General features: G+C 31.7%; 1 protein-coding gene across 1 annotated transcript; it reads right to left on the bottom strand.

The window, feature by feature from the left end:
* Positions 1–394: 394 nt before the first annotated feature.
* LOC110864658 (ABC transporter G family member 35) lies at positions 395–13208 on the bottom strand. The gene is made up of 19 exons (XM_022113773.2): positions 12769–13208; positions 9120–9329; positions 8944–9028; positions 6636–6795; positions 6414–6544; positions 6207–6297; positions 4614–4915; positions 3933–4531; positions 3568–3838; positions 3338–3491; positions 3195–3257; positions 2915–3039; positions 2472–2804; positions 2018–2392; positions 1790–1923; positions 1444–1671; positions 1184–1355; positions 842–1096; positions 395–769 (listed from the first exon to the last, which is right to left on the bottom strand). The coding sequence occupies exons 1-19, from the start codon at positions 13131–13133 to the stop codon at positions 497–499; spliced, it is 4326 nt and encodes a 1441-aa protein (XP_021969465.1). The 5' UTR covers positions 13134–13208; the 3' UTR covers positions 395–496.
* Between the last annotated feature and the right edge of the window lie 237 nt (positions 13209–13445).

The following is a 13445-nucleotide window of genomic DNA, read 5'->3' as shown; positions in this document are numbered from 1 at the left end:
ATCAGGAAAGAATTATTTCTACATTTACATTATTTTATTGTCAGGTATTAATTACCAAAAGATGGATTAAAATAAAGTATAAGTAAAAGTTGTTTGACATTAATTGAAATTGTTTATTAGAAGTTAAATTAGATTTGATCCAACTCAAAAATATAACTAGAGTAATTACTCTAAAGTATTATATAATTACTCGATGTATAATTACTTTAAGAGTAATTATATTATGTAACTATATAATGTGTATTATATAGTTGTATTTATCGATTTTCAAATGGGGCATTTTACCAAATTATGTGAGAGTAATCAATGAGTTAATTTATATATGCGTTAATTGATGACACACATATATACATAATGTGTTAATTGAGTGATACATGCAACATACCAAACAAAGTGAACAATAAAAAAATCCACAGACATCACGTAAAAGAAATAACATAGAGTTGCACAATAAAATTACATCTTCCTAATTATACTCAAAACGTCTCATGTATGTTTATCTTACTTGGAAATTGAGGATCCTTAAACAGAAGGCATAAATGAATGCAAATAATACGCAAAAGCTAACCAGAACCAAAGCAACGGGGCCCATGAAATCTAAGTGAAAACCATAGTATTCTTTGATATACCAATTCATGGCTGGATCATATGACATCCCAGGCACTTTGATCGTGTTCTCAGCATCATGGTATTGTGAAACGATATACCCATACACACTCCAAGCTATGGGACATAACCAGTAGTACCACACCCACCACTTTGGAATCCTCTAAAATGTTCAACAACGTGTTAACTTTATGCAATAAGAAAATGATTAAAAAATGGTGTTAGTGTAACTTACGGGTCTAGGGATGAAAAACCCTGAAAAGAAGTTAAAGAGCCCGTAGAATAAAACGGCTAACACGGCTGCTGCTTGCTCATTTGGTGTAATGGACACAGTCATCAATCCATAATATGTAAAATAGAGGAATGAAAAGAAGCTGATGAAAAAGAACCAAAAAAATTTGGGTGCTGTCCAATCGAATGACACCATGGGATACACTATCAAAGCGTAACATGCTGCTTCGACAAATACGTATGGTATCTCCACGAAAACCTAAATAAACCCTTAGTTATTAAATTTAGGAATCAATGATAAAGTATATTGTTCATTATAAATGTGGATATTTATTCAATCTTTGACCTGTGCCATGGCATATGGCAATGTCGAGTACATTCCAGCTGCTCTTTCACGATAGAAGACTGTTCTTTCTGAGGCTACTACAGGTTGCGCTGTTTGGCAATTATTCATACCAATGAAGAATACTCCAGCATATGAAGCCCCGACGATTGTGGTCAAATTGCTGCTACTCTCCCTGAAGATATATAAACTCTTAAGAATTATGAAAATGATTTTAATTACATCGTCGTAACTAATGTTATGTTTAGGTGTATTAAAATGACCTTTTTTCACCAATCTTCCAAAATGTTATCCCAATCAATAATGATGCAGCCAAAGTGAAGATGTTGCGAACAAGGTTATAATCAGGATTTCTCCAATAACTCCACCACATCTTCCAAATACAAGACTTGAATTGCCCCCATAAAGATTGAGAATATTGTGATACAAAATGAAGGTCTTCTGCTCCTGGAGGTGGTGTGCTTAATTCCATCACTAAATCCTTGTTCTTTCTGTGGATCATGCATACATATACGCTTCATTACCACTTAATTTGTGTTGCTTTATAATTGACATAAAATAAAAACTTAATTTGTGCTGCTTTATAATTGACATAAGATTAAAGCTTACTGGTGCAATATTGATGATTTAAAGTGCTCAGCAAAATCTATCCCAAGTCGGCTCTCTACAACACTTGAACTGACTTCTAACATCCATGTTGCTGGGTTATATTTGTCTGGAATCTTTGGAACGCCATGAATTCCCTGATTATATAATTAAATGTTTATTAACATCTTAATGTTACATTAAACTAAATGTTTCATATGGTTTCTTTTCAAAGATATCATTGTAAGTTACCTCAAAGTAGTCTATAATATTTCTAGAATTCCTTCCTAGAGGTCCTGCATAAATCATTTGCCCACCTCTTTTAAGTAGCAACAACTCATCAAAGGATTCAAAGATATCAATGCTTGGTTGATGAATGGTGCAAACAACAGTTCTTCCTGTATCAACAGTATTTCTTACAGCCCTCATAACAATGGCTGCTGCTCTTGCATCAAGACCAGAAGTTGGTTCATCCATGAAAATAATTGAAGGATTGGCAACAAGCTCAACTGCAATTGTTAGCCTTTTTCTTTGTTCTGTTGATAAACCAGTAACTCCAGGAAGTCCCACTATTGCATTCTTGAGGTTGTCTAGTTCAACAAGCTCCATAACTTCGTGTACAAAAGACTTAAAAGTAACAAACAAGATGAAATTAGCACATCATTTTTCATAGTATTATATTTAACAAAAATATGCTAGCCCCTACCATCTTCTCTTCGTTATTGATTTCTTTTGGGAGGCGAAGAAAAGCTGAGTAAATCAAAGATTCATACACAGTGATATTGGGAGAATGGATATCAGTCTGCTCACAATATCCAGAAATTCTAGCAAAAGTTTCTTGTTTCTTTGGAAATCCTGATATTCGTATATCTCCTTCAATGTAACCACTTGTCTTTCGTCCTGCTAAAACATCCATAAGTGTTGTTTTACCAGCTCCACTGACCCCCATTAATGAAGTTAAAACTCCAGGCCTAAAAGTACCAGTTACTTCACAAAGTAACTGCAACCTGTTTTCTGTCACTCCTTGTTCTCTCATTTCCTGTTTAATCAGTTACACTTGGATTCTAAGTAAACTTAATAATGCAACTTGTTTTAGGTATCTAAGAAGGAATTTATGCTGAAAATAGGTTAATGAGGAAATGGATTTACTTGGGGCATATCAACAAAATAGTTCATCTTATCAAATGACATGGAAAGTGGAGTAAATGGAAGAACCATTCCCTTCTTATGAGCCTTAGGATGTCTTCTATCAAGCTCTTGTTCTGTATATCCTTCTACAAAAGCCATATATTGCGTTAGTAGAAAAATATATGTTTAAGTTTCTAAGATTTTGTTCTCAATCTTATTCAAATTACTTTCATCAATTGTATACAAGGATTAAGAAACTGTATTTCACTTAGACATGATTGTTTCAAGTGTTTACTACTACCTTTTTGAGTTTCCATCGTTGTGGTTGCTTCTTTCGATATAACTGCTTGTGGTTTTCCAAGGGCTGATTATTTAGTCGGAGAATGAGGATGGTTAGTAACCGGAACCGCTTAAAAACTATTAGTTTTTAAAGACGAGACTTACGATCTAAATACATGAGAGCAAAAGTGAATAGGACGTTGAAGAGAACTACAAAACCCGCAAGAGAGGCAATACTAATCCAGAACCAACTTTCTTGTGATGGGATATCTGCGCTTTCTAGTATCGCATTGCCCAGTCGCGTTATATTCCCTGTACTCTGTTAATATCACAACATAGACAATTATTATCCTTTTTTAAAGTTTGTGTTTTTGAATTGAGAATCAATAACTTACCATCTTGTTCATCCACCTATGCCCAAAGAACTCATTTACTGCAAGGGCTTTGAAGCCATATGACAAAGGTGATACCCAATATCCCCACTTCCACCAACCAAGAATTTCACTTTTAGGAATGAGGAAACCACCTAAAAGAACTATGGTAAGAAGTGCAAGGGTTCCACCTGTGTTTGCAATGTTCATTGTCCTACATATTCCGGCAATAAATCTAAAATATCCCCCTCCAACATTTTGGAGCATAAAAACTAAAAGGAAGTGCTTAAAGATCCTATATATAAACCATGAAATGATGAAACTCTTTGTCAGTAGTGAATAGTCCTAAAGATAAGTACTATGCAATAATATATAGTAATATTTGTTACCTGCTAGCTTCAGGGGCAAGGCCAACACCGTAATATACTATGGCCATCCAAAGAGTACTCTCCAACAAAGATATTGGTATACGAAGCAAAAATGTTGGAAGTGTATATGCCCATGGAGGGTGGAACAGAAGGTCTCTTTGCTTGAAAATGACCGGAAGCCTTATTATGGATAGGGCAATTTCAGCATAACCATTAAACATATTTAGAAGCAAGCTGAAAGCAAGTGCTCCTATGTAGGCTGAACCATCTTGTTCATTCCTTGAGTGCATCCTAGTCCTAAAGAACACAGTCATTGTAGTAAAAGATAATATGATGAATTGCACAGTCTTGAAAATGTAAATGGGACTATTTCTTTTGATTAGCAGCCATTCCTTATCCCATGAGGCCTTAAGCAGCTCCCTTTTAGAGACCAAGTACTTCTTGAAGACTAAAGCGGCTCTATGGCTTTGGCTCTTGTCATAAGGGACTGAGAGCTCATTCTTTAGCTTGTCGCCTACATGGAAACTCTTGAATCGCTCAACAAATTCACTAACAGGGATATATCTGTATGGTTTGCTTCTATCTGCCCAATATTGCTCTTGATCCTTTCGTGAGGTAACCTATTGCCAGGAAGATATATATATTGAATATTTACAATCTTAATTATAAGCTTGTTATTCATTGTTTAATTGTAAATGATACCTCTTGCAAGAAGTCAGAAGTGCCCTTTCTCTCGGGCAACCTAAATCCACAACTCTCAAAGAACTCTAACGCGTTTTCTCGTGGTCCTTGATACACAATCTGTCCCTCTGATAGTAATATTACGTCATCAAAAAGATCAAAAGTCTCTGGAGCAGGTTGTAGTAGTGACATAAAGATTGTTGAGTCAGTGAAGTGTACAATTTGTTGTAAGCACTTCACGATCTGAAATGTAGTGGAGCTGTCTAAACCTGTGGATATCTCATCCATAAACAAAGTTGTTGCTGGTCCAACAAGCATTTCTCCTGTTTTTATTTTGACAATAAACAAACTAGGTTTAAATGAATTATTATAAACACACACTAACGTATGTTGAACATGTGTATTCAATAGTATTATTAAACGATAATAATTATAAGAGGGTTACTCAATAGTTTGTTACCTTATAGATTAATTTCTTCCTTAACTTTCGGTTTGTTTAAATAAAATGTTGTCTGTATATTATGATGAGTACCTTAGAATCAATTACATATGCTTATACATATACACGTAGGGGAAGGTTCAAATGAAAACCACTAGTTATTGTGAAAACTCGAAAACTAATTAAAAAAGCCAAAAAAACATACCAATTTTTTTTTTTGCATAATAATTTTCGCTACTTTTGTAGTACACATACACATGTGTAATACAAATTCTTTTTTTTTTTTGAAAAAAGTTTTTTTTATATACAAAAAACTGCGATTTTTTATAAAAAAATTGAAATTTTTTTTGTGTGTTTTTTAGGCTTTTTTGAGTTAGTTTTCGAGTTTTCACAATAAAAGTGGTTTTTATTTGAACCATCCCCTATACACGTACACATATATGTATGCATGTGTAGGGGATGTTCGATGTAGAAAACATTTCTTTTGATGATAACAAGAAGAACAAAATATAGCATTCAGTTTTATTCTAAAATAATGAAATATAAGAAAATGATTGAATCGCTATATTTCTTCATCTCTTTAGAAAAACCAACTGGGGTAGCCCAGTTGGCCACCGACACCCGCCTCTTCCCAGAGGTACCGGGTTCGAGTCTTGGGAGTGGCATATGTCGCCCAGGGTAAGAACTCGGCATGGGGAAGTCACCGCGGAGCTAGCTTGGTCGGGTAGCGGCTCCCGGAGTGAGATCACTCCGGCGGTTGGGAGGACCGTGCACTATCCCCCCCCCCCTCTTCATCTCTTTAGAAATTAAAAAAACATATTTTGTTTATATGTAGACATATAGTACATACATATGCGCAAGTTGTGTGTAACATATATTACCTACACATAACCTTTACATGTATAGGAAAGTTTAAAAATTAACAAAAACAAAATATCATATGAATTAATTAGTTTAGTTGGGTTTAATATACGTTAAAAGTAAATTTCTTAGAAAAATATATGAACCTTTGATAAAAAAAATTAAATTTAAATGATTTAGCTTTTGTTTCTTTTTATTCTCGTAATAGTTTAGTGTTTAGTAATAAATTAAACCTCATACCACGTACAGAATATATCGTTTTTCTCAATTTTACATAAAACAAAATAAAGATTCATTGATTAATGGTAATTAACCTGTAGTGACTCTCTTCTTTTGTCCTCCAGAGATTCCTTTTCTCATTTCATCACCGACATAGGTGTCACGACACATATCCAGACCCAATATCTGTGTTTGTTTAACAAGAATATCATGTTATTTGTAAAAGCATCCAAAGTTTAGATAACATAAACACAAATAAGATCATTAACATAATAGAATTTAAATAGCTAGTTGTTTCTTACTCTAAGAATATAGTAAGTAATTAAATTGCTTTCAAATCCTTCTACAGTAGTTCCTTTCATAAAAAGGTCGACATCAGCTTCTGGGAAAACTCCTGCTTGCTTCTCTCTTCTTGCAAGCTCCGCCAACAATTCTATATTTCATTATTTAGTGTTATGTCGTATTTCTTTAATTCATGCAAGATAATTAATGCAACATTATCTTCCTGAAAAAAAAAGTATTACCTATTCTTGATCCGACTCCTTGGCATCTTGCTGCGAAATCAAATGTTTCCTTAACAGTCATTTCTCCAACATGAACATCGTACTGGCTAATGTAGGCTGCGGTCTTTCTTGGTTCAAATTCATTTAGCTTATGACCATTGTAAGTAATATCTCCTTCAACCTGTTTAGTTTATATTTAATTAGCTATGTTGGTTTAGCTTATGACAATTGTAGCTAACAAAGAGTTCTTGTTTATGTTAATATTTATAGTGGTGTCATTTTAGAAAAAAAAAATAATTAAGAAAAAAGTTCTTGAGTTGTTTAATATGTAAAAGAAGGTTTAACGCATTGAATGAATGATGCCCTGTATAGAAAATTTTATAATTTTACACATGTTAAAGAGATGTTGCTTAAATTTATTTAAGAGAGAGAGAGATAAAATACAAAGGATAAATGAGACGTGAGAGCATTCACATCCTTTCCCTTAAATTATGTGAGGGAAGTTTTTAGTTTATGAAACGTGGTTGTAGATGATTGTAAGTGGTTGTGAGTAGAGGAGAAAGATAATGTTACTGTTCATCTATGAATCTGATGAGACATTGTTCACATTTTATAATCTTTTAATATATTTTGAAAGTGGTTGTGAGTGAAAGAGAGAAATGTAATGATAAAGGTATTAAAAGTATTATAGGGTAAAAATGAGGGATTGGATCTGAAGTTGAAATAAATATTAGTTTTTATTTGAGTTAATTACACGGTTTGTCCATGTCAAAAGTAACACATTTGGTCATTTTTGGTTACTACTGGCGTTAAAAGTAAAATGTCAGGGTTTTATAGTTTATCATTGTAACAGATGTTGAGTATCTAGACTAAGACTTGATAAAAACTAAGAAGCAAGGGCATATTCTTTTAGGTCACGTATCAATTAAATTAACATTTAGATAAAAAAAACTTTATAATTTTATTTTGTAAGAAAAAAGAAACATCTTATATTTTTTCGAAATTATTATACTTTTTCTTTGGTTTTTGTTTCCAAAATATTTTATGTGTAGAATACAATTTTGTTTTAAGTTATTTTTTTTTCCATTTCTAAAAAATATAAAGTTTAAAAATAAACTTGTTTTAAGTTTCTTTTTTTTTTTTACGTTTAAAAAAAAACAAAACAAATAAGAGGGCTAACAAATTAAGAAAAGAAGAGATAAAACATTTGATTGATTTAAGAAAGAAATTGCCATTAGACACATCTCAATAAAGTAAGATTATGATTGAAATCTCCCATGGGTCAATTCGGTTCGATTTGACTATTGCCTAAAACCAAATCTATAGCCGGTATTTCGGTTTTTAAGTTTTTGTAACTCATTGGTTTCAATTATAATCGATTCAATTAATCTACTTATTGAAAAAGATAGTTCAGTTATTTTGGTAAAACCGTGCTACAAACGTTGCAGGGCTAAAACCGTGCTAAGTAGCAACCCAACGATGACCAAAACGGGAAAAAACGTAAAATAAAAACATAAATTTTTTTAACACAAAGTGACGTAAAAAGTAGATGAATTCGAATTAATACCGACACGTATTAGAAAGTCGATGTTTAAAAACCCGATGGACCAAATGTGACTATCAAACACCGTGCTAAATAGTAACCGGACATAAAAAGAGAAAACCCGAGGGACCAAATGTGACCACCAAATATCGTGCTAATTACCGAGCAACGACCAAATCCACGAAAAAACATAAAACAAAAACAGAAAACTAATAAAAAGCTAAACTCGTTTAACTTTTATGGCAAAATTATAAAAATCAAAGTTTTATTACAAAACCGAAAAACTCTAAAGTTTACTTTATAAAGAAAACCAAAAAAATAAAACAAAACAAAACCAAAAAAAAAAGACAAAATAACCGAAAAACTCTAAAGTTTACTTTATAAAGAAAACCAAAAAAATAAAAAAATAAAAACCAAAAAAAGACAAAATACAAATTTACTATTCCTAATATGGCTAAAATTAAAAAGTTTTGAAAAAGTTTTATAGCAAAATCAAAAAGAAAAAAACATTACTATTACTATTCCTTATTGCTTACTGTGTTAGTAATTAATTAATTAATTAATTAATATATAAATATGAATATGAATATCGTTTATAATTTGACTAAATTACACACACATGACAGTATTCATATTATCACCTTTAGAAAACCTCATCACCTTTCTTCAACTCATAAAATCCCTTTTGATTTTTGGATATAAACAATCACTGGAAGTATTTTTGCTAAGCTTTTCTAAAATGACACCATTTTTTGAACCCTAAAAAAACATGTTTATATTGAGTACCTTTAAGCTGGAATCAAGCTTTCCTGCCAAAGCCAATAGAAGAGTCGTCTTCCCAGAAGATGGCGGACCCAACAGAAGTGTCATTCTGCAACATTAATAACAAGTTCATCCTTATATATATACACACACTCAACAATATACTTACTATATATGCATTCATGTCTTAGTTTTGGTACCTTGCAGGTTTGATTATCCCTGATACATCTTTAAGAATGGTGAGTTTGGTTTTCCTAGACAGATGGATTCCAACAGAACTCAAAAGCGATTCGAGTGAATTTCTAGCAGCATTTAGTAGCGTTGGAAGCGCTCTATCACCGACGTAGCAATCTGCTTCTATGGTCACATTCTGAAACCGAACTTCTATAGTTGGTAAAGAGATGCCAACCCTGAAAGGGTTTAAAAAAGTGAAAAGTTAGGGTTTAGACAATAAATAGTTCTTATAAACAATTTCAAACAGAGTTAGAGCATTCACATTGGAGGAGGCTCTAGAGAAAATAATAGAAAAAACAATAAAAATATCACTACATTGGAATCTCAACAATAAAGAAAAATATATAAAAAGTAAAATACACCTTTATATATAGATGTTTATATTCAATCCTCTATATTTATATTGTGAGTGTGTAGGAAAGAGAAAAAATAATAAAATAATTGTTTATGAGTAAGAAATAAATAGAGATAGAAAGTTGGATGTGAGATGTTTTTAAGAAATTAACAAAATTTAGAGAAAGGTGTTTTTTGCATATAAGGAGATAAAGGCTTCAATGTGAATGCTCTTAGTCAAGTTTATCATCTAGAGTAAATTTCTCTTTTGACCCCTATGGTTTAGTCAGTTTAACCATTCCAGGCCAAAAAGATTCTTTTGACAAATCAGACCCCAATGTTGCATTTTATAACGGTTTTGGCCCGTGATACTAACTTCGTTACTTCTTTGCAGTTAAGTGTAAGGATAATTAGGTCATTATATACCTTAGGGGTTGTTTTTGATAATTACAAAGAGTTTTCAATATTTAAGAGATTATTAATGAAATTACTCAAGTTTTTATTATCATTTCATTATTTTCAAAATTATTATTTAATAAAATACAATTTTAAATATACAAACAAATATGTATTTTTATTAACCGTTTGTTTTTTATAAACGCCATTTTAAAAAATTATTTTTTAACTTTTTTTAAACCGTTTAACGTTTTTAAAATTGTTTTTTCTTAAACAGTTTGTTTTTTTAAATCGTTCTTTTTAAAGTCGTTAGTCTTTAAACTTTTTTAAACACTTCATTTTATACCATTCTTTTTTAAAATTGTTTGTTTTTTAAACATTTTAAACAATTCACTTTTTAAGACGTTAATTATTAAAAAATAAACGCTTTTAAAAATCAAAGACTTAAAAATGATTTATTTAAAAAGGTAAAAAGTAACGATTTTAATAAACAAACGGCTTAAAAAGGAACAATTTTAAAAACAATAGATTATTTAAAAAAGGTTAAGAAACAAATGATTATAAAAATGACGTTTATATAAAAACAAACGGTTAATGAAAATACATATTTATTTGTATGTTTAAAACACATTTTATTAAATAATAATAGTGAAAATAACGAAATAATAAAAAAAACTTGAGTAATTTTATTAATTATCTTTTAAATATTAAAAGAACTTTGTAATTATCAAAAACAACCCCTAAGGTATATAATGACCTAATTACCTTTACACTTAACTTTTAAAAAAGTAACAAAGTTAGTACCAGGGGCCAAAATTGTTATATAATGCAACATCGAGGTCTGATATGTCAAAAGATTCTTTTTCTAGACTACAAGGGCTAAATTGGCTAAACCATAGTGGCCAAAATAGTAATTTACTCTATTATCTATTATAATTATCATTATTTGATTTATTATTTATCTTTAAGTTTGTCTGTCAGTTATTATTCCATTTATAGTTTGATACTAGGATAGTCATTGACGTTTTATCATTATCATAGCTAGAATTGATTCCCGTGTTGTGAGGGTCAGATTTTTAATGTCATTTGAGCGTACTAATTTTTTTGCTATTGTTTATTAATCAACTGTTGACCAACTAAAAATATCCATAAAAATACGTATAAAAATGTATTATATGTGACATGACTCATCTTCGAAAAAAATTACGTCAAAAAAGCAAACCAACTTGAATTTATATCGACACATATATAAAAATGAGCACGCAAAACTCGAGATGGTCAAAATGTCCTTACGTCGAACTATAAACAAACTTGAGTTTATACCGACATGTACATATACATTAAAACGTAGACCAACTAAAAAAGTCAATAAAAATAAGTATCAAGACGTAGTATATTTGACATGACTCATGAAATACAAATTAACTCGTATTTATACCGTCTGCTGAAAATGTATTATTTTTAAGGAATATTGGATTTTAGTCATACTAATTATTCGTTGTTGGCCGCCAATAGTCCAATCTTCAAAAATAATCATACTAATTATTCGTCGTTGGCCGCCAATAGTCCAACCTTAAAAAATAACCACTGACAGGCACAACAATTAACATATTGGCCTCCAATGGACGCTGACTAACAGAATCCTAACGCCGTTAGTCTCCGGTCGCTGGAAAAAACGTTTTTGGTCGGAAAACTTTTTTTTGGCCGGAAAATTCAATCTTTTCGTCCCAAACCTCTTAGTAACCTTATTACAGACCTTTAGGAACCCTTTTCTAGTAAAAACCTCAATTATTGAGGTCGTCGGAAAACTTCTTTTTGCCTGGAAAACTCAACTTTTTAGCCGGAAAACTCAACATTTTCGTACCAAACCTCTTTGTAACCTTAGATCGGACCTTTAGAAACCTTTTTCTGGACAAAAATGTTTTTTCGGCGACCGGAGACTAACGGTGTTAGAAATCTTTTAGTTAGGGTTCATTGGAGGCCAATATATTAATAGTTAGGACTGTTAGTGATTAATTTAAAGTTGGGACTGTTGGCGGCCAACGGCGAATAGTTGTGATTATTAAAATCCAATATTCCTATATTTAACATGATTCATTTTTGAAAAATGTTATGTTGAAACATAAACCAACTTAAATTTATACCGACACGTAAATAAAAACTAAGCACTTAAAACTCGAGGGGGATCAAAATGACATTTTTCAAGAATTTAGAAAGTTGAAGGGGCATATGACAAGTTTTGAAACTTGAGAAGGATGAGATGCAAAAAATAAGGGTTATTGTATTTTAATAATTCTAAGTTTCACGTGTTGGTAGATAATAATCACAACTTTAAAAATTCCCTCCAATGATCCCAACTTGTAAGAATTTGGCCCCCATTAATCCTTTTCCAACATAGTTATACTTAAATCATTTAAGAAGTCTGCAGATGCATTTGAATCTATTAAGGATACCAAATTCTTATATGTTCGAAAATGATTAATGGGGGTCAAATTCTTACAAGTTGGGATCGCTGGAGAGAATTTTTAAAGTTAGGATTATTATCGGCCAACAGGTGAAACTTAGGATTATTAAAATCCAATAACCTAAAAAATAAAAAGAAAGGTTATCGTTACTATAGCTAAGTAATCAACCAATTGTGTATATAATAATTTGTCATCGTGATTTCTATGTGCAAAGAGATTTGGTTTTCAGTTATTCAATTTCAATACATACAAGGTATTATTTACAGTACAAATTTTCAGTGTTCTTCTATAATTCTTTCACACCTTTAAAACCACTTAGCTAGCTTAATATTACTAAAACTTAATAAACAGACAATCAGTTTCAATAATCAATTCCAAAACGAAAAAAAAAAACAGATTATGGTGGTAAAGGCTAGCTTACTTATCAATACGATCTCTGAGCTTTCTCAAGAACCTGCCATTATCTTCTTCAGTATCCTTGAAGATCTTGTCAATGAAGTTTTGATGAGCTTTCGCGTCGAGCTCTCCTACGTCTACTAGTAAAGTATCAGATGGTGTTTGCCTTTGTAGATCATGAGCTGAAAGGTTGTTCTTGAAGATGGTTGTTCGTATGCGGTTGTAGGTTGGCAGTTTCTCCAAAGCAGCCCATCTCAAGGCCTCTTCGTCCGCCACAGAGCCGCGGCTACTCCGCCCAAGACTGCTGCTCACAGAGAACACAGCATCAACTCGCCTACTCATACTTTTACTTATGCTTCTCATAATACTTCCTCCATGAGTTTCCTCCATGGTCACTCTTCACTTTCCGAACAACCTGAGTTTAGCTTTGCTTGTTAATTATCACTCATAATGTGACTAGCATTGTTAACATTGAGTGGCTATTTAACAACTTAAATTCTTTTTGTCGTGCTTCATTTATTATATTATTTTCTGGTTTGTTTATATCACCACATTATTTTTAAATTATAGTTGAAAATTCAGGCTTTAACAATAAAATATTTTTAATTGAGAATTCAGACTTCAACTAACTTTACAACCAATTCTATAATACGGACACATTGGAAAAAGATGAAAGGGTCAGAAACAAGTTAAGTAGAAGGA

The sequence above is a fragment of the Helianthus annuus genome, chromosome 16 (genome assembly GCF_002127325.2).
Source record: "Helianthus annuus cultivar XRQ/B chromosome 16, HanXRQr2.0-SUNRISE, whole genome shotgun sequence".
NCBI lineage: Eukaryota > Viridiplantae > Streptophyta > Magnoliopsida > Asterales > Asteraceae > Helianthus > Helianthus annuus.
The sequence above is the reverse complement of the archived record's forward strand: the minus strand, read 5'-3'. Positions and strand labels throughout refer to the sequence as shown.